We start from the raw sequence: 22,897 nt of genomic DNA on the forward strand, positions 1-22,897 counted from the left end.
CAGTTTATATACAGCATTTTACTTACCTGCGATTTGCTTATTCTGCATGCAAAATCAATCAAAACTGAAACAAAACTAAACCAAACATTCACCAAAACTGTGAAACATAAACTACCAATCTCAAACACTTAAACCCTAAAGTTGTCACGGCAACAGGAGTTTGGAGCCAACTTTATGGGCAGCACGGCGAGGAATTCAGACCAAATAGCAAAACAAGTCTTCACCAGATAAACTTTCCTAGTTTAAACAACCCATAGGACTTCGAGGTGGCTTGCCTAGCACGGCGTGAATCCTCACACTCTCTTTTAAGGCTCATGTACAACCATGTTGTGCAGTGTAAGTCCTAACCCGCCTTAGGTTCCGAGATTGTCGTGTGACACGACGTAAACCCTCTTATTTCTGCGGGCTATTTGTATAATCGAGTATTATGCATATGTAAGTCCCAAATAATAAAATTGGCAGGATTGAACAATTGAATAACATCATTTCTAAAAATGCAGCCACACAGTAGGATAGTTTGGGAAGTCACCGAGGGTTCTCCTTAGGATCTGTGACATCCTCTACCTTTTCTTTTCTTTGGACTCCTGAAATAAATGTTTCTATTTGAGCCACTCTCACTTGCTTGTCCACGTCCTACCGTGAAAACCTAAACTTTGAAATTTTGAAGACTACTACCTCTATCTATTTATTATCGAGAGTTTTCTCAAGTGACCCCAGTCATTTGAGATGTAATTAACTATAGGGGCTTGCCGCTATAGGGAACTTGGAACCCAGGTAAAATAAACTCTATTTAATCTTTATATTAGATAGGGGAATTTGTCGGTCACACATAAAAAATTCGCAGACCAAACGGGTGTCACAAATCTCTTAATTTACAGGATTGGGTCTATCGCCGAGGTTTACACTTATCTTTCGGGAAGGTGTAGTATTCGCGGTATCGGACACGATTATGCAAACGCTTGGACTGATGAGATCCATTTGGTCTCATTTTTCTTTTCAAAAATTAATTAAAACATACTACTTTTAAAACTCAAACTATATATCTATTGTATTAAATTAAATTTCAAAAATTATTTTCCCTATATTTTCATATTTTCAAATCACAATAAAAAAAGTTGACCGACAGTTGGCTCAATCAACTACCTCCAGTTGGCCTCTCCAGTCGGCCCAATCGACCAGCTCTAGTTAGCTAGCTCCAGCCGACTGCATAAGACTAGGGGCATAAGTGTCATTTTATAAACTCTCCTATAAATAGATGAGCATTATTTGTGATAGGGGTGGGGAAACCTCATATGAAAATATTGTATTTTAAGAAACTTCTATTTCTCTCTCTTTATCTCTCTTCCTATTTATGGTTTATTCCTTGGGTTTGACCCACAATCAACTTTGGATTCAACATTAACATCCTAAAATGCGTGGTTAGCGTGCTATGAAACACAAACACGGACACGTGGACACTGACATGACATGATACGATACGACGTCACAACATAATTGAAAAAAATAAGGCACGATACGACATAGACACAATTTTTTTATTTAATAAATTATTAATATAAATATATATTTTTAATATTTTCTACTAAAGACATCACAAAACAACAAATACAATCATAAAAAAAAATTTATGATCATAGAAGTTATTTTTGACAATATCTAATTTACATTCAAAATATCAATAAATTACCAAAACGTTTAATACCAACGTGATCTATAATAACATGAAACAAAATGCCAAAATATAACAACATAATTATCACTAATTGGAGTTAATGTATTCAGTCTGGGTGTCATTGTTTGTGTTAGCTCTATTGCCCTTATCAGTCACACCTTCACCCTCATCAAGAAAAAATACTGTTTGCTAAGCATGGCTCATCAAGAGAAAGATTAGCAACTTCAAGGATTCAAATATTCTCAATTGTAGCCAAGGCATCTCCACTAACATTCCATAATTTTGTGTCCCCTTAAGAATATTCTGGGCTCCTCCTAGACCGAAGACAGAGTTTAGTATGAACAAATACCAAATCTTCACCTCACTGCAGAGTAATTTTGTTTCTCTCAAGTGAATTGATAAAAGAATATGTACTTCAGTTTCTTTCATAACATGAAGATGAACACGGTTGAGCCAATCAATGCTCTTGAACAAGTTCAATGTATGAACAATCCAAGGAGTCCAAAAAAAATGAGGATGTCGAGCCTCAATCAATGCTCTTGCAGCTATGCACACATGTGAATGATCAGTGATTATTTAAACCACTTTACTTGAATCTATGCCCGCAATTTCTTCTTTAATTTCATGGGCAATGTAAAACTTGTCTTTATATGCTTCTTCACAGTTAATAGCTTTTATAAACTTTGGTCTAGATTCTGTGTCTCCTATGAAATTAATGAGTGACTTTCTTTGCGCATCTGTCCAACCATCACAAACTATGGTAACTTATTTCTCATTTCATGTCTCCTTTATAGGTTCAAGTAGTCTCTCAATATGTGCCCTCTCTTTTTGAAGTAAGGTTGTTATTAACAAATTATAACTAGGGGGAATATATCCAGGAATTGTGCTGTTAGCTACATATGAGAATGCACTAAAATAATGTGGATTTCTTGCCAAATGAAATGAAAGAGCTGCAAAATAAAACATTCAAACAATTTCTTCATGTAAATGATCTCTGGTTTGCGAATTAAATTCTCTTTCTATAATACTATTGTCATACATTTTTCTTTTCTTATGATCATAGTTATAACCTTCCACTCAAAATAAATGCTCACTTGCCTAAGAGCTACACAACTGATTTGAATCACTTTGTCTGGGTTCGGAAGAAGGAATTGGAAATTTCTTAAATGCAACATTCTTCTTTTTATGCTTTGCATCAACATCTAACTTCTGCATTTCTTGAATTTGTGTTGAAGTCACTTTAGGATATTGTCGAATACCAACTTTAGATTGTCGAAGCAAGTATGCTCTAACCTTAGAATATGATCCTTTGAACTTTCTTTGACAAAAATGACACTGAAATTCTACGTTGCCTCCTACTCCAATTGATCATAATTTCTCTAATTTGGTGATATATGTCCATAACGACTTTGTCTCTTTCTCAATATGATTCTTAGAGGTACTTGTAGTAGCCATTATCCTATTAATCAATGGAAGAAAGTATAGACATTTAAAGTTCACACACATATATAATAATTAATAAAATGATAATGAGACATTTACATATATAATTTAATCAGAGTTTTTGATCCACAAAAATAAAAAAATACGAAATTTCATTGTAATTGCATGTGGGAGGAAAAATGCAAGAGGCCTTTTTTGTTTATTACAGAATATATATTAATCTAATTTTAGAGGCGTAAACAAGTTCAAACTAAATTTTAATATAAAGAGTTTGATTCATCTCAATTAGTCAATTATTATAAACTTGGGAAATTTACATATCACCCAATTCTTATGCTTAGCATTAAAAACACCTGAACTTCAATTATTACATACATGCAATCTTCCTGATGCATAAAAATGTGAAATTTACTGTGTAAAAACCATGGCTTTTTTTATGTGAAGTGAAGGAATTTGGTGTAAAAGAATTGTTGTGCCAAAAGATCGAATACCAAATAAATAGCCCAAATCCAAAAAAAATTATAGAGATCAAAATTGAATACCAACATCCATAACACAACACCTTAATGGGAGTCTTGTAACAAAAAAAAAAGCTGCATCTCTTATGGGAGTCCTGTCGAAAAAAAATCGCACCTTACGGAGTCCTATCGAAAAAAAATACACGTATCAAAAATAAAAACATAATTTACCATATGCGTGATTGGCCCTTGGCTCCCGTCGCCTCAGTTGATCATCCCTAACTGAGCGTCAAAGCTTTGGATCGCGAGGGAGTTCAGGTGGAAGCTTTGTATCGTGCTTTGGATTATACTCTAGCTGGATTCTAAGCTCCGGATCATGTTGAAGTCTACCTTACTTCGATCATGGCTGTTCGACTTCTTGGCTACTCGACCAGTGACGTGAGATGCTCGATGACAATGGTGTTTGCTTTGACAGGTTGATGCGAGGGCAATTGAAGTTGCTGCGAGGGTAATGGAAGCTATTGCGAGGCTTTGGTAAGACCGCAAACCTTCAAATGCCGCTTGATTTTTTTTTTTGAAGCTTTGGATTTTGCTTTGGTGCTCAAGTGTTACTCCTTGTTTTAATGCCCGTGTCAAGAGAGGTGTTTGAGAAGGTAGCATTGTCGACACGGTATCAACCTGTGTTAGAGCCGTGTCGTCGGACACAGACACAACTTCTATTTGGAAGTGTCGACGCATCATAAGCGTGGATTTTATCACAAATAAGAAGAGGAGCAACATACTTCATAAATAATTTTAGATTCAACATTCTAAAAAGTGCGGTGAACATGAACCATATCACAAACAAGAAGACGAGGAACACAAGAAGAAGAACCAAGCTATAGAGAAGTTATTAACAACATATAATACATTAGAGAACTCGCCTTGGAGAATAGTCAACCTCATCCAGCCAGCCTTCTCCAATCGGCCACCTGTACTCGACCACCTTTTTCGGTCAGAGAAATTGCTCTCCCAAGAAAATTATCCCAAAAACACCTTTAGGAAAATAGTTTGTCCAAGAAAAGATAAGTCACGAAGGAATAAAGTTGAGCAACAAGAAAAATTTCTCAAGACCCTTCTTATTTTTGTTTTATTGCATTTATGTTTTTTCTTACTTCTTCAATGTGAATTCGACCATAGCACCCCTGGAACTTGCCTCTCACAAGAGTTTCTAAAGAGTAAAAGGAAAATGACTTATATTTTTGGACCTTACTCTGCTTAATAGCCGAATACTAGGGATGATTTTAGAGAAGCTCTTTTCAAAATATAACTTGAACAATTAAAGAATGAATTCAGTTAAACTAGTGTTGAAGACCACGAAATCTCGGCCCAGGTAAAGTTAAAAATTACGACGACTACTTCCTATAGGAGAGCTAAGCCCTCCAGGTGAAGACTTGTTTGAATTTTACAAAACTAATTGAAATTATTTATAATCGAGTCATATTAAAAGGAAATAGTAAATCTAGTCACACAAAAAGAGGACTCCTTTCACTTGATGAACTCTTTTTATAAAACTAAGTCAACTGTAATATTGATGAGTTGGTGATCTATGAGACTACTTCCTGAAGGTGAGCTAAAATCCCTCTAGGATTGAATCCTATAGGAGAGCTAAGAGTCCTTAGGTAGATGAATAGTCGACACAGAGAGATACCCCACTTATTTTTACGTAGAACAATTTTTTAACATGTATTTGGAGAAAATATGTACTTGTCTTATAGAGTTGAATAATTTTAGTTTCATATTTATCTTTATGTTATTCTTTTTGTAGATGTCCTTCAAAGAGAAAAAAGAATCAGAGAACTACTATGTATATTAGAAATTCTCATTTGTTGTTTAAGCCGTTGAGATTGTCCAAAGAACTTGCTAAACTTGCCAACTCCAATCGGCCCTCTTGTCGATCCTCTCCAGTCGGTCCAATCAACCCTCTCTAGTCGGCCCAATCAACCAACTGCGGTCGACCATCTCCAACCAACTGCATAAGACTAGGGGATATAATTATCATTTTATAATAATTCTTCTCTTATAAATAGAGAAGCATTATTTGTAATAGGGGCGGGGAAACCTAATATTAAATTATTTTTAGGTGCACACTTTTCTACGCTAACATTTGGCATGAAAGCTAGGTGCTTTGTAGTTATACAGGGCTATGGCATGTGAAGATGGGAATATGTGGTTCATTGTAAGAATTTTCGGTAGCAGAAGGTGCAGATTGAGTATTATTTATATGAGGAGAAGTTCAAAGGGACAACTATGAGCTAGTGAGACTGATCTTCTGAATACGAAGATGTTGGAAGTTATACTCCTATCACTTACAAAGAATGTTGCCTTCAAATTATTGCATGAGGATGACAACTGTTGTGATTAAAGCTCAGCCAGACATGTATTATAAGTCTTTAGCTGTAAATAAAGTATATATATTGGGGATCTTTTTTAATCTCAAGCTGATTGTTGGGGCTTTTGTAGCAACAAATATTAATGTATTCAAGTTGATTAAATGTCTATTGAGTTTGATTATTATCAATTTTGATGATAAATTTGGTTCAATTAGCTTGTTACGATCCTTACTGGAAAGTAGAGTTGGACTTTTTATAGCTTTCAAAATTTATGCGGGCTAGAAAACTGAAATTCAATAATCTCTATGACCTAATCTTAAGGGATGAGGAAACAAATTAAGCGGAAGTACTTTACTTCTCTAAATCTTGAGAAAAGAGGAAAAACTGAGAAGAGACTACAAAGGAGGTTGATCCGAATCTCTACAGACCGACCAATTAAAAGGGCACAGTGATATGCTAGCAATGTGATAAGGTTAGCCACTTGAAAGTAGACTGTCTATAGAGAAATGCTGGGTAGAGTTAAAATTAGATGGAGGAATCCATGAACACTGCAAGTGAAGAGATGTATGATGCACTGGCACTTAATGTTTATAACCTTATAGAGTTTTGGATTTTTGAATTAAGTATGTATTTCATGCAACTCTTCTGGGGAGGTTGCGAGAATGCTCATCTTACTAATGGTGAACTGTTGAATATTTGAGAGTTGGTGATGCACAAATCATGATTGATAATAAGATTATATGGAAGCTTTGTAATTCAAGATATATTCTTGACGCAAAGATGAACCTAATTTGGTTAGATAGCTTGGTTGAGAATGCTAGCCTTCTATTGTTACTTGAAATGTAACCAATGTTGGCCATTGTTGGCCTTCTATTGGTACTTGAAATGTAACCAATGTAACCAATGTTGGCCTTGTATATTGGTACTTGAAATGTAACCAATGCTAGTCTTCTATAAGGGTGATAGAACATGGTACCATACGTGATGCCAAGCAAAAATGTTGTAGTTGCAACTATTAAATCTGTTGCTGGTGATTATGGAGGTGCAATGTGATATAACATTTTTGTTGATGGAGAGCTTCTAAAGGACAGATGGACTTTGGAAGGCATACGATATTTTGAGAACCAAGTAGGATTGCAAATGAATGGAATCGAGCCAAGTAGGAACTAGTTAACACTAGGCAAGGATGATGATAAAAGATGATATATTTTCCCCAAAGTAATTGAGACATTACAAAGCCTTGTCAGCTGCTATGTATATGATTTAGAGAAGGTGCTAACTCTATATTCTAAATTCAATCATCAATTGAGAGAATGTAGGTGTGGAACATAGTTTCCCTCAATAACTTTGGTCTCGTAGTTTTGGATAAATTTTGATTTTGATTTTTTATTATTGCTGGTTGTTAAATTTAAGATTTTATTCACATATATTACTTCATACTTGCTGCCATATTTTCCTTCATGAAGGGAGAAGAAAAATGGTTGCAGGGCATTTCTCATTCTCTTTTTTTATTTAGCTTAGTGTAGATGTAGAGGTTCAAGTTGTGGCTGGTGGATTGGCTAAAGGTTGATAGTTATTTTAGCTGGTCTCATATACAAGCATTTCTCTAGTGATGATTGATAATGTCTACTGATTGGCCGGAGGTGATTGTCGGTGCTAAAAGCTTTCTTAAGAGAAATTTAAAAGTATCACAGGCTGGTGGTCAATAAGTTGGTTCAATATGTGGGTCTATTGATGTTTCTCTATCTTTTGAAAGTATAATCATTGGCGGAGTCATGTATAGGTTTTGAGAGGAAATCTTTTAGAAAGAATACTTTTTGAGATACAGATGAAAAATTTATTCGAGTGTAAATATTTATTCCTTTTAGTTTATTGAGTAGTGGATGATTATCGCTCTATATAGCCTTGATATAAGTGTATCATATTGAACCACAATATCTCAGATGTATTTTTCCTATACTTGTGACCACAATTGCTCTCATGTTGGTGTTTTTTTTTAGCCAGCAATTCAAAGTATGATCAATATTGTTCTCAAAATGCAAATCTTATACAAACATATTTGCTCTAAAATAAATTTCAAATATAACAAGTTTTTTGTGACATTGGTAGTGAATAACATTTGGTTCTTAGCTTTGTATAAAAATGCGCCAAACTAGATAATTAGGTCAGTGACTTGTATGCAAAATTCTCAGCTCAACGTGCTTACATAAAAATCGCAGTTTTTATTTATAATAATCTTTATATGATCAATCACATTGTACAACAATTATGTTATGGATGCTTGAAAATTGCAATAAACTATTACATGTTCGCAGATTCGGATACAGATTCCATTTGAATTTTGCATTTCTTTGTAGGAATAGTTAAAAAATCAAGCATGATGCCAATTCAATTGTTTTTTGTCTAAGTTTACATCTGAAATTATCCTAATATTCAAACATTTTTCAACTTAAGATTCGTAAATAACGTTAGATTGTTATTTCCATATATCTTAACTGACTGCATTTGGAGGCGATATGGCCATTCCTATGAACATCTCTAGCAAACAGTCTTATTGTTTGTGTGCTAGTGGTTAGACCATCTCCTGTTGTGGTAAGATGATTTTGAGAATTATTAATGTAGACTGAACTTTGGAGGGCAAACATTATTTGACATAATGTTCGACCAAAATTGACGTGCTCTACAGGTGGCAGACTAAATGACATTATTTCAATTGGAAGGATTTTATTTTTGTCACACCGAAATATCGGTTGGTGGAGTTTCTAAATTTGGATGACCATAAAATAATGGGGGATTTGTTATGGTTTGTTTAAGGTTTAATTTGAATTTTGAAAAACAGGGGCCGTCTTAGAGTTTTTTAGAGTTGCTGAAAAATTTTAGTAGAATGTTTGATGGTAGGTTAAATTTTGAATTTGAAGCTATAGATAAATTTTAGGAACAAATTTTGGGGTTTTTTTAATAGATGTTTTAAAGAGGCGAGAGTAGAGAGAGGAAAGAGAAAGAGGGGAGAGAAAAGGCACGGGCAAGAAGCCAGGAAACACAGAGATAAAAGGTTATAAGTGCAAAACTTAACTGAAATTAATGAATTTAAGTGAAAAAAAAAATTCTGCTAAACCACTAGCTCACAAATAAATGAGATAAAAGTCCTCAACATCTATGATGGCCACTTACCAACAATCTTTTGTCATAATCCAAATTTAATTAGCACTGACCAAGCAAAGTCCTTCAGACCATAAAAGTTCTGAAGTAATCTTAATAAACAAAATTATGAAATACATTAAATAATAATTAATGAATATTTTACTTCTTTAAATGACACGGACTACTAATAAAGTCTTCAATTAGCTCATCAACTTTATCATCATGCCAGTAAGAACAATTGGTAGAAGCTAAGCAGTAGTAGATTTTTAGAAATCCTCAGCCGGTCTCAGTATGCAGCATCAATACAAATATGTATGTTGGAATATGCATACCACTCTGTTTGTGTAAGCATTAATTCACACATAAATTTATAGAGGCACATAAATACGAGCATATTTATATATTTGGATAATATTAAGAGAATCATCATGCTGTTTCTCTTCCTCAATCAGCCTCAGTTAGCCGGTAGAAAGTAGGAATTTTCACTCTCTTATCAACAAACAAAAGCAAACTTTGTAGAAGTGATTTCCTTGTACTTGTTTGGTTGTGCTTTTTTTGGTTCTAAAACATTTATGCTGTGGAGCATGATTGTTCACTGTTTCTATTTTTTTGTTTTTTGTAAACTAATTACTGTGATTCTAATAATTTTGAAAACAATGCTTGATGCGGTTACACTTGTTTCCAAAACATCAATTATGAAAACATTAAGCAAATACACATTCAATCACGTTTCTATTGTAAGTAAAGAACATATCGGAGACAAAATAATAATAATAGTAATAATAATAAAACGAACAACCAAACCAAATCAAAACAAAAATGCCCTTAAACATTCAATTTAAAAATGGAAAGTGCACTTTTTCCTACTTATAATAAACCAGAACAACTCATGATACGTGATACTTCATCTGCTCGCATCACTCATGCCATTTGAATAAGATTGTCAGAATTTCGTCCTATCCTGCACAAATAGTGTTCTGATTATGCAGTATCAGTTGGATTAATGCAATAATTTCCTATCTATTATGTAATTAAGGCTATAGAATCTGTGTAATTAAATAGTTTAATTGTAAATATTCATTTTTATAAATATAGCTGTAGTTTCCTTATCAAACCAAATATGATTACTGTAAATGCTAAAATTTTGCTTGTATCATTCCATCTATTTTTATATAAATATGGTAAATGTCTACATGAAGGCAAGGAGTCTGTTAAACTTGCAAACAAATGTTTTAGCCTGAGCTTCATGTACATTTCTGCCTTTTAAGCATGCAAATCTCTATTTATAAGCGCATATCACTTTTGCCTATGTGTCACCTTCTTTTGCCTTTGTACCATGTGATTTCTAAATTGATATTTTGCTTGACTAGGGTCCTTTTGTAAATGGGGAAAAAATTTCGGCTATTGATCTGTCCCTTGGACCTAAGCTATACCATTTGGAGATTGTTCTTGACTATTACAAAAATTGGTCGGTTCCTGAATCACTTATATATATCAAGAATTATATGAAAGTAAGTGGACTAATCCAAAAGTGCCTTGTCTTTGTATCCGAAGTTAGTTGTTCCTGTCATATTTAAATTTATATTTAATTGAGTGAGATCATGATTTGATAATTCTTTACTATAGCTGAATCAATTATTTTTCAATAAGATTCTTGCAAGCCCCAATTTTGTTAGTGTTTTATGATCTAACAATCACTTTTGAAATGCAATGCAATTGGTGTATTATGGCTATTCATCAGTAACTCCTATTGCAAGTTTGACTTTCAAAATACAATTATTTTTTAGCTATTAATAGCACTCATTAGTAGAATAAGGCAATTAATTAAGCATTGTTATTTTTTCTCTCACTATCCTATTACAATTAATTAAGTGTTGTTATTTTTTCTCTCACTAGTCTATTAGTCAATATTTTTATCTTCTTTGGAATTTTTATGCTTCGTTTGTTTTTTTGGTCTTTTTCTACTTGTTAATATCATTGATGTACAACTGAAACTGATGATATGATATCTTGGACGGAAAATCTATCAGTAAGTTAAATAATAGAAGTTGATATTCCTTTTTTTAAGTTATGGCTGGGTGTGATGTGAGCTTTGGAAGGGTCTAGGGTTTTCAATGAGATTTGTTATGATGTAAAAAATCATGCAACATTACATAAAATTTTGTAGATTTCAAACTCCTAATTTTAACAATAATTCTTTATTTTGATGAAAACTAAATATATACTGAAAATCAATGCAACTCATAAGTCACTATATTTCTAAAAGTAGCAAATGCTAAAAATTAAAATTTAAATTATGCAACTGATTTAAAATCTTGCACTCTTTGAAGCCCAAATTGTTTCAAACTTAAATAAAATTAATCATAAATTCAATCCAACAACAAGATTTAGCTTTTCAGCTTTTTTACACGAGTCAAATTTGTGCCTGCTTTTCAAACACTCCCCCGCCCCCCCCCAAAAAAAAAAGAAAGAAAAATACGAAAGCTCACTTCATAATCTTCTATACAGATGATTAGCAAAAGCTATGGAAGCAAACTTTAAATCCTGAAAGCACTTTATTCTTCTTAATGAATTATTAAGTATGCCTGCAGGCTTGCCATACTCAACTGATAGGAATAGTAGGATAGTTGGAGAAATATAATATGAAGTTTCATAAGTGTTTCTTTTTTTTTTAGGGGGCTAGGTTACAAAGCATTGGTTAGTGGTTTGGTTTATTGGTTATGTTTTGAACTTGGGTCTCTTAGTTGGACATAAAGTTCTTTACCAACTGATCCACATGTTTTGAACTTGGGTCTCTATGTTTTGAACCGGTTACATGGACATATTGGTACCCAAGTTCAAAACATAACCAAACCACTAACCCATGATCTTGGAGACTTGAGGTGAATGTTTATCTAAAGGAATATTTTTAAGTCGACTTTAGTTAACATAGGTATTCATGTCTTATTTAGCATACTGATTCTTCATTAAGGGAATTTGAGCAATTTGGAATTATGCATTCGTGCTTTGATCATAATTTAATGGTGTTATTTTTTAACAAATCATTCAGTTAAAAGATTTTGATCACGGACATCTCTTTTACTTTGGTGCCATTTGGAGGTAAAATCACATAGTCAGAGAACACGTACTATGTTTTTATTAGCTTGAGATCTTTAAAATTGATCACACTTTAGTAAAAATGCTTGTTTCTTGTAATCAAAACAACTGTGAATATGTAATGCGTTGTTGCAAAAAAATGATTTCTGGTGGCTATAATATCCTTACCAAAAGACACTTCAAAAATGCAAATTGTCGCACAAAAAGTCGTCAGATATCATTACCGATGGTGGTTTGCAGGCTGTTGGAGAGGCCATCATGAATTACCGACTACCACACATCCAAATTAGCCATTAATATTGCCATAAAAAATGACTAATTTTGTCATCCTTTATCATTGGCAAAGTTGCTGGAAACCTATTACATGAAGAAAAAAAAGGTTCCTATTGTGTTATAGTAATTTTACTGTAACAGTATGATGAAACACAGATTTTAACACATCAAGTTGTAAATAACAATATCACTAAAAAATTAAATCATCTAACATTTTATTTAAACCAATAAAATTATAATGGGGAGCTTACATATACTAGAATTTTTCTTAAGAAAATTAAAATATTATAAGAAGAAAATGATAGGAGTATATCAAGGGAAATTAACAAGAATTGTCAGAGAAAAAAGAAAGACTATATAAGCAAGTAGAATATAAAGTAAAAGCCTGAGGAACTAAATCATTATAAATTTGAAAGTTGCAAAGCAATTCATTTGAATCTCTTGGCTTGAAGTTCGATGAAGACAGAAGCATAAAGATGGATTTTTTAATTTCTTCCTCGCCTGATAAATATAAACTGAAACTTTCTATCACTTAGAGAGTCTACACTATGCGTAGTCTCATCTAAAACATATGACTGAAGGCTATCAAAGTCATGATTGTGATCACAACCGTGATCAGTTGGAGGATCCGTTGTAGGTAGTGAAGTTGGATTAGTGAAAAGTCGTGGGGGCGAGGGGGGTGGTGAAAGAATAGCTACTAATGCATGACAGGAAGGAGTTGGATCAACAAGATTTAAAGGAAATGTTGGCGCCATTTTGATTGTAAATTTCATTTGATTGAAGTGCTTTCAAATTGATTACTAGTGACTTTGATTTTGTTATAATGCCTATTGTGTTTGAAGAATTGACTTTCTTAATTCTTGACAGGCCTTGAAGCATTTAAGGAAATTAGGACAAAAAATTTGCATAATGGGCAATGGCATGGAATGCCTTCAAATTCTAGTTTATGTCAATAAATTGAAGTAGAGGAGCCAATCCACACTTCTTTATCCCAATGAGAAGTAACATCTAACTCAACTACTATATGGATCGCCGAAGGCCTTGAGAAACAACCAGCAGCATTATCTACATGTGAGGGTTTGCCCATTGAGCCTAATGATCATAGTGAGTATTCGCTGAAACAATGTAGCCTAAGGCGAGTGGTTGGTATGTTGACTAGAGTAATTGGTGGTTCCTTTGAAGAGTCAAAATGAGGTGATCATATTAGCATACTCATTAGGAAGCCACTCATATAAAAGGTCCTTTGAGGAAAGAAACTGTTGCAATTAGCTTCTAAGATTTGTTTAGTTATGATATGATGAAAATCAACTAGTCCAATAAATTGGGTGCCAATTAATTTTCATCTGAAAAAAAGCCAAGGTTAATTTTCATGTTTGGACGACAGAGAGAATTTGCCAATAATAGAGAAGCAAGATTGTTTAGTGAGCTCGATAATTTCGTCATTAGAAAATATAATGTTGGTTTAACTTGATAAGCAGGAGGGCGCTTTTGAGATAGTGAGAGTCCATCTTTATTGAAGAAAAATTGAAAATGATTATTAAATGGGGATGAATGAAAACTATGATTTAGTCCACTGACAACATCAACAAAAGAGAGCTTTTTGGGAAGGAGTTATGGGATATGGGGAGATGAAATAATAGTTGTTTCAGCTGCAATCGTTGGGAAGGCAAAAGATGGCGGAATCAAAGGAGCTGGTTGAAGAATCCTTGGTAAATGAAATATATTCGTGTTGGAAAGAGGAACAAAGAAAAATCATTAAACAGAAACTAAGGAAGCGAGCATTGCGACAAATACAAGAGGTTGAACTGAAGTTCACCAAAGGTGGAAAAAATGAAATAGAAGATGATCTAAAAGTCCTGAGGCCGGAAAGGAGGGATCGAGTCATTCCTACATTAGTAGGAATGCCTCCAGAGACTAACTTCATGAGGTGACTATAAGAAGGAGGCACTTAGCAGCAGCAGGCCTGGAAAAGCAATCAAAAGCACATTTGTATAGAGGGAATCACAAGCAGTCGACAGATGTGGTTGAGATAAGCCCTGATGAGGAGTGTGCAGGAGAGATACACATGACCAAAGAATGATCTCTGCTAATACGATCACGCAAATGTTTCCGCGTGAACATCCAACGCATCTGCCTTGCACAATCAGTTTGCACGAACGCCTCTGCGTGATCGTCCTATGCCTTAGTTGCTTAAATCAACTAGTGTTCAAATATATACAAAGGCAACTCTTAATCTTTTTCATCTCCTCCTCTTTCTCTTCTACTATTGGTTGATTCCTTTTTTGACGCCTCATCTCTTGTAGCTTCGTTTGCAGAGCATACTTTGACAGATTTGAATGTCCACTGGAAGACCTTTTCCATGCATATGACTAACTCCAAATTTCCTTATGTTGCCTAAAGTCATCTTGCTAGAAATTAAATATCTGTAATTATTATTGTATTTTTAAATTTTACTGTTTAATCATATTTTTATACTTAAATAAGCCTTTTGTGATGTCATGTCCACCCACCATTGATACCTTTAATTTTGATGCGTTTTTATGTGTAGTTTTGGAGACATGGGATCTCTACCCAATACTTCCATTTTTATATACAATTTTTAACTTAAAATTTTGAGTGAAATTTTGTATGTAAACATAATTCTTTCATTACCATTCTACTTTCTTTACTTGGTATGTGGTATATAAACATTTTTATCAAAAAATTTAGCAATAAATATTTTGATTTTTTTATATATTTATCTGATTTTTTAATCTTACTCTGTTTTAAAATTTTGAAATTTACAATTTTAAGTTAATTCAAGCTAAATATAAGCCAAACATCAGGCATAAACTTGATTAGATCAAAATGAGGTAAACACAAACATGGTATTCACGAATATTTTCTTAGCAAGTACTGAATTCTATCCATCTTAAAATAATATGAGTTGAATAAAATTAGAGTACGAGCTTTTTCAAGCTCTGCTTGTTTACGACTCTACATGATGCGTGCTCGTGTGAGTTTGCTTGTAGAGTTATTAGTATAATTACTTGATGCTTTAATGAACTTATTTGAGATGGAGTTTCCAGTAGTTCAGTATTGGGCATTAGACGAACTTTTAGATAACTTATTTAGTTTTATGTTTTGTATTTTATTTTATTTGTTGAAAAAGAAAAATTAGCTCTAATATTTGCTTTGCATTTTCTTAGAATTATTGAAGGAAATTGACGTTTCAATTTGACGGCACTTGACTTGATCGAAACTTTCTTGAACAAGGATCATTACCTTAATTTTATCTTGACATCTTGATCATTTGAGAGGATCCTTTTGGTCTGGGTTATTTGAACTTATTAAGTCGAATATGTTTGCGACTTAACAACTTTTATCATCAAACTGACAAAACGGGGACTTTTATATTGTGGTTCTTCTTATGATGTGTAAAGTAAACTTATTAGCGACTGTTATTTTGGGCGTGTTAAGTCTAACCTTTTTTACCCATTTAGGTTCTGAGCTTAAGCTATGAGGAACTCGTGCTTGTTCAATTCAATCTTCTTGACCCATTTGAATGCTAGGTTTAAGCTACATAGAACTTATGCTTTTATAACTTGATTTGTTGATAGTTGAAAGCGGTCGTTCTTGCTTCTCAACATTTTAGAGCTAGTGAGCTTGGGAACTATTTGTATGATTGTATGAGTGCATTTTTTAAATGGGGTTTTTTCTTTGACTTTAAGTTGACCCATTAATGAGCTAACAAATCCTTCTGGATTTTGGTTGTTTGGACTCATCAAATTATATAAGCTTAGAACTTGATAATTCTTGTTCGCAGAGTGATAAAATATACGCTCTTTTATCATGGTAGTTTACATGGCGTTTTGAGTAAGAAAATTTGTTAACTCAATCTTATATAAGCATGTTGAGTTTGACATTCTTGACCTATTTGAGTGCTAAACTTGAGCCATCGGGGATTTGTGCATCTCTAGCTTCACTTATCATATCTCGTATGACTGAGCGTCCTCTCACTTGACTTTTGTAATCTTGGCGAGTCGAGAGAAAAACCTCAAAATTTTGTAACTGTAATGTATTGATCTTGTTTGAAAATTGGTCCTCTTCAGCTTATGCGACCAAGTGTGATATAGCGGCCATAATTTTGATTGTTTATCTGAGGATCTTGGCATAAAACATGATGTTGAGTTGTCTCAAATTTATGTAAATAAAATACACTACCTCACTCAAGAAATTTTGGTAATTTTTAAATATAAAAATTTAAAATGAATAATAGATTCTCTTTCGATATTATGTTCAATATTTGCACATTATGTGTTCATTTTGTATCCTTGGATATTACACTGGCATAACTACAAGGGGAAGCTTCTATAATATTTGTGCGGACTACAACAACAACAACAACAACAAAAACAATGACAATAACAACAACAACAACAACATTATTTCTTTATCCCACTAAGTGGGATCGGTGAGATGGATCCTCTCCATTTTGTCCTATTGAATATCATCTTTTCATTTAAATTAAGATCATTTATTATACAAAATGTCTAAGTCATTTTAAGTTTACCTCTTTCTTTCTTAACATAAGTCAAATAAGAAATATCTACTCTCCTAATTGGGTCATCAGATGGTCGACGTTTAATGTGACCAAACCATTCAAGGCAACTCTCTCTAATCCTGTTTGCATTGGAGTTACTTCAACCCTTTCATGGATATATTTGTTTTGTACTTGAGTTTTTTTATCTTAGCAACATTTAACATAATTTTTTTCTGCTCTTTTACATACCAATATTTTGCGCCATAAAGCATTGCAGGTCTTACCACCAACTTTTATATGGCACAATAGGCTTGATGCATTCCTCAACTTCAACTATCCAACTTGAATTCTACTAATAACATATTATCTATATCACCATCCCTTTAAACAATAGACACGAGATATCTAAAACGTTCACTCCTTTTAATGATTGATCATCCATTGGTACAAGTCCATCACTAGATCTACTACTAGTAAAATTACATTCCATTTATTCAGTTTTAGATTTCCTTGAGTGAAAGCCTTTAGACTGTAAAGAACATAAAAAATAAATCTTTAATATTGTATATAGGTACATAGGATCTTTCTCAAATGTAAGGGCGGCTAAAGCCATCCCCATCATTACCCGAATTTAACCGGGAGCTATTAATATCTACTCTGTTAGCATTTGCCACCGTATTTGTAATCATAGTTTTCAAATGTGTGAAACTCATCATAGCATGATTTTGTTTCTGCATGCTTGTTTCGCTATTATTATTTTTTAAATTTAGTTTGGGATAGAATGCAATATGAATTTTAAGATTTACATATATATACATACCACCCAGTTCTTATGTATTTACATATCTAACTCCGAAATTTCAATTTTTACATATATGCCACCTTCTGGACGAAAGGGTGTATTTCATTTTTTGAAATTAAAAAAAATGGGGGTATTTTTTATGTGATGAAAATATTTGGGTATAAAAAGCAAAGTTTAGATATCAGATATGTAAATACTTAGGAATTGGATGTTATTTTATAAATGCCCCAAATTTGAATCAATTCTTCGTCAGATACACTCATCTTAAACCAAATCCAACAACCTTGAAAGCCATGCTAACCCAAAAGTCTTACATGGCAAACACATTTATATCCATCACCCTAAAACTGATCAACAGCGAACTGACTCAATGCTAACCCTGCCATTTCAGAAATGATTCAAGTGTCCTATAATTATAAAACCTCTGTGTAAAATTTTTGTTTCAAATTGTTTTTGTTGCTGCAGTCAGTTTTCTCAAGGGAGTCCTTTGTTAGAACTCAAGCCCTAAGGGAGGATGTGATAGCTGGATGGCGACCAAAAATTGAGGCTTAAAAGTCTTCCTGCTGCTATTTGCCTGTAAAATCAGAACAAGGGACCAGCTCGTAGGCTGCAATTCAAATTTCTCCACGGGCTGTTTGGTAACAGATTTTGTAAATTCTGTAAAACCAACACCAGGATTTAAGGTAAAACTGAGAAGACATTAAATTTGTTAAATCCTGAATTTAAAATTTATCAGTTTTTTTTGCATGACCCCCCTTATTATATTGCCAGATGAACCTTCTAAGTACTTACATCCAGATCTGATTCTTTTTGTAACTTTAAGTAGGTTTCTAGCAATTAAAATGGCAATGCAATTTAACTTTCTGCTGTTTGCAATGAGTAGTCATGAGATATATTTTGAAGGAATTGGGGGGAAATGTAAATATATTTTAGTTCATAATTATATATGAAGTGTTTAATTTTGATGTAATTACTATGCAATTTAAATTGCTTAGAGAATATAAACAATTTTCATTGATAATTCCTTTTCATCTGGCTCAGAATCATTTTACATGACATCCATTCTCTTTTTTGATATTGTGGGAGTGATTTTATAAGAGCCATAATAAATATTTTTTCCTCCCCACAAACAAGTCATACAATTAAATCATCAGTAATATATTGAAACTGAAAAAAAAAGTGCAATTAATATGATCTTGAAAGATACTATTTCACATATCAGCAATGTTTGATCAAATATGATCCGATTTTCACGTTCTGAGCTTCATTTACACAAATCTTGAATCTATTTGAGACAGCTGCAGCTGTTTGAAGTAGTTGTAAAGTTATTCTAGAAAAAAATAACTATTCAAAAAATTATTGTGGCTATTATTATTATTATTTTAAGAAAATCTTCAGCTTTGTAATAGCTACTACACTTAACCAAATCATATTATAAAAAGTACCTTCTTGCTTAGGGGTGTAAAAGAGCCGAACACGAGCGGGTCATGCTCAGTTCGTGTTCGGCTCGTTTATATTTCGAGCTCAAAAAGTGTGTTCGCGTTCGACTCGTTTACTTAACGAGCTGAACACGAGCTGTTCACGAATAAAGAGTCCTTTTAACAACCCTAATCATGTAGTCATAAGACTATAAGGGTTTGAGCAAGATTTAAAAATTATTATTTATATTAAAACATCATTTGAATCTAATTTAATAATTTTTATTATATTTTCTTAATCAATATTTTAATTGATTATGAATCTTTGTAGCCTTGTAGTCAATTAAGTTTTCTAAAAATACTACTTTATATATATATATATATATATATATAAACTCGATGAGTAGTATTTCGAGCCAAAATGAGCCGAACACGAACGAACATATCTTAGTTCGTGTTCATCTGGTTAACTTATTGAACGAAATTAACGAGCCGAACACGAGCTTCTTAACAAGCCGAACACGAGCTGTTCGCGAACAACGAGCCGTTTTGACAGCCCTATTCTTGCCGTAGCTTTTTAAAAAAATAGTTGAATTATAATTTTGTTAAATGTCATAAAATGTGAACTGCTGCTGACTCAAATACACCCTACATCTGAAAAATTAAATTCATTCGTGCTTTTAGAGCCATTATAGTTCAAGCCATATAGAATGAAGGCCAAAACAGACATTATTTTACACCATGCAATAAATTGAACTACTTCTAAAAAAAACCATGAATAAATACATTGATTATCAGTAGTTGTAGAAATATGAGAAAATGTACAAAAAAAAAGGTTCGGTAAAAATAAAATAAAACAAATGAGTGTTTATGGCTTCAAAATCAATAAATAAGTAATATGAATTTATTTTCTTTCCACCTAACCCTCAATAAACAAAAGCACTTGGTTCATATTGTAATACATGAGCTTAGGGTCTCTTTGGGGCAACTGTAGCTTATTGAATAGTCTGCTGATAAGCTGATTAAAAATAATCTGCTGATAAGCTAGGCCTGATGATTATTAGAAATTTTTATTTTCATGAAAAAATCAAACCGTTGTCAGAAAGCTGCCACCGCACCTAGACAAGTGCGATGTGAGCGTTTTCAAAACGCATAAGTTGCCAAAACGCAGTTTACCCAAACAGTTCATGTGTGTTTTCAGAACGCCACCACACCAAATAAGCTGCTCCAAATAGACCCTTAATATGATTATTTTGAATCATGTGGACTTATAATATTTATTGGATTCCTTGATATGAACCCAATGATTCCATCTGAATGCATGCTGCTGTGCATCTAAGTTGAATTTCTCTTCCCTCCCACAAATTTGTACCATCTTTTAATATCTTTTATATTATAATAAAACATGATTATAATATATATGCTTTAAGAGATTTAGATTCGCTAAGATAATATCATTTTCTTTATTTTTATTTATTATTTGAATGATAAACGATAAATTATAAAATTGTGATCATCGCATCACCTTAAATAAGAAATTTAAGGTGATGCGATGATCACAATTTATCATATTTTTTTAAAAATAATAATTAGTTCGGTGAAATCGAGGGAATGAAAAAAAAAAATTCTTTACATATAGAATGATGTTATTTACTTTTAAATGTTTCAAAAGATTAAATTTACGCCTAAAAGTCACTATTACTATCTTCTTGTCCGCCCACATCCATCTTCTAGGGATGGTGTTGTAAGTCGTAAAAGTGTCTTCTAGATGTAGCTGGTCGTGGCAAGTTGACCCCACTATAATCCATTAGTTGGGTGTATTTTTTAGGCATTGGCCCCATTATAATCCATTAGTTGGGTGGACTTTTTTTAGAGGAGCGGGACTCACTTACTATATAACACACTTTCACTGGACTCTAGACCTAAATTTTAAGTCCAGAATTCAGATGTAATAATCTTTTTTTAGCAGCGACTTCTAGATATGTAAATTTAATCTTTTGAAGCCTAAGAGAAAAAAAAAACTTCTTATATCAAAATGCCAAACAAAGCCTACCGCCCAACACCAGCTTGGCATCTACACGCCTTATCTTCTCCTTCCTCTTTTCATCATCCTCTTCATTCCTCACTTCTTCCGTCCCAAAAGCAATACAGGGCATGGCATCCTCCATTTCTCTCCAAACAACTCTCCCTCTATCCTCTGCGCGGTTCCGCTCCAAGCCACGCTCCGCTCCCACTTCTCCAATCCCATTTCCCCTCTCCCCACACTCCTCATCTCCTCTCTCCCTCTCATCTTCTTCCACCATGCCTCCTTCTCCTTTACTCCGCCGTCTCCAACTCTCCGCCGCTGCGGAAGACCTAAAAGCTCCCTCCCCTTCCACCGACTCCGCAATCCAGGAGCAAGCAGAGGTGAAGAAGGAGAAGCTCAAGGTTGTGGTGAAGACGGTGGAAAAACCGAGACTTGTGCTCAAATTCATATGGATGGAGAAGAACATTGGGCTGGCGCTGGACCAGATGATACCCGGCCATGGAAGCGTGCCGTTGAGTCCGTATTACTTCTGGCCAAGGAAGGACGCGTGGGAGGAGCTCAAGACTAAGCTGGAGGAGAAGCCGTGGATTTCGCAGAAACGCATGATCATACTTCTTAACCAGGCTACGGATATCATCAATCTCTGGCAGCAGGCTGGAGGTAACCTATGATCTGATAAGGTGCAATGATTTGACTCTCCGTTGTTTAATGTATGTTTAGTGTACTTTGTTTGGAGAGTTTCATCTTGTATGTATACTGTTCGATAAAATGCTCCAGTCAGGATGCCGCTTTTGTTTTTCTCGTCTTGTTTGAAATTTTGCCTTTTTGTCTTATGTTTTTTGTGTTCGTGATGACTTTAATTTTGAAGTTTTGATCTCGTTTGCCAGAAAAGTACTTCTTTAATTAGAGACTATATTTGTCAAAACTTTCTCCTTTTTTTAATTTTCTCAGGAAAAAATGCTTTTTTAATGCACGTGATTTGTAGAAGTATAAATGATAGGTATGTATGCATATCTTTTTGGGAAAAAAACATGCATAGCACATAATTCTTATCTATTTAGATATCTAACTCCTAAACTTCCATATTTACTTACATAGCACTTTGGTGCTTTAAACCTATGCATCAAAAGGTCTATTTGACTTTTAAAATGTGGTAATAGTGCTATTTTTTATGTGATATTAAAAATTTTAGTGCTGTGTGTGTATATATGAAACATTGGGCGTGAGATATGCAAATACATAAGAATTGTCTGCTATGTTTGTAAATGCCCAAACAAAAACTATTGTTGCCAATCTTTTGTGCCTATAGTGATTACAAAGATGATATCGCAGCAATCCTTGGTTCAAAAATTGTTCTTTTTCTCTCTAGCACATAGCTTGCATATTTATTGTTTAGAATCCTCTTAATATCTGATTGACAGGCAATTTTTTGTGATCTTTTGCCACATACTTCATTTTAGGACAGTGTTGCTTTCCTAAGAATGCTTTCAGCTCTTATGTTTTCATATTAATTAAACCCATTTTGTCCGGATTTTTATGCACAACATGAAACTTCTGATCTGATAGGAATCGTGTTTAAGATTCATAAGAGTATCTTTCACTATATTCGTAACAGTGGGCATAAAATTCAAGCTGAAAGGAAGGCCTTTCAGAATTTGGTTTCCAATTCCTGCT

The 22,897-nt window shown here is 33.6% G+C and overlaps 2 protein-coding genes across 2 annotated transcripts in view; both read left to right on the forward strand.

The window, feature by feature from the left end:
- The window catches only part of LOC110027478 (glutathione S-transferase DHAR2-like), a 39,863-nt gene extending 21,173 nt beyond the window's left edge, over nucleotides 1–18,690 (forward strand). Inside the window, exons 5-6 of the mRNA XM_020728928.1 lie at nucleotides 10,457–10,597; nucleotides 18,245–18,690. Coding sequence (XP_020584587.1) covers nucleotides 10,457–10,597; nucleotides 18,245–18,331 — 228 coding nt within the window. The 3' untranslated portion in view covers nucleotides 18,332–18,690. The remainder of the gene's footprint in view (nucleotides 1–10,456; nucleotides 10,598–18,244) is intronic.
- Nucleotides 18,691–21,234: 2,544 nt separating this feature from the next.
- On the forward strand, nucleotides 21,235–22,055 carry LOC110027520 (30S ribosomal protein 3, chloroplastic). Its single transcript, XM_020728990.1, has one exon. The coding sequence runs from the start codon at nucleotides 21,352–21,354 to the stop codon at nucleotides 21,892–21,894; it is 543 nt and encodes a 180-aa protein (XP_020584649.1). The 5' UTR covers nucleotides 21,235–21,351; the 3' UTR covers nucleotides 21,895–22,055.
- The last annotated feature ends 842 nt before the right edge of the window (nucleotides 22,056–22,897 follow it).

The sequence above is a fragment of the Phalaenopsis equestris genome, unplaced genomic scaffold, assembly GCF_001263595.1.
Source record: "Phalaenopsis equestris unplaced genomic scaffold, ASM126359v1 Scaffold000428, whole genome shotgun sequence".
NCBI classification, from domain to species: domain Eukaryota; kingdom Viridiplantae; phylum Streptophyta; class Magnoliopsida; order Asparagales; family Orchidaceae; genus Phalaenopsis; species Phalaenopsis equestris.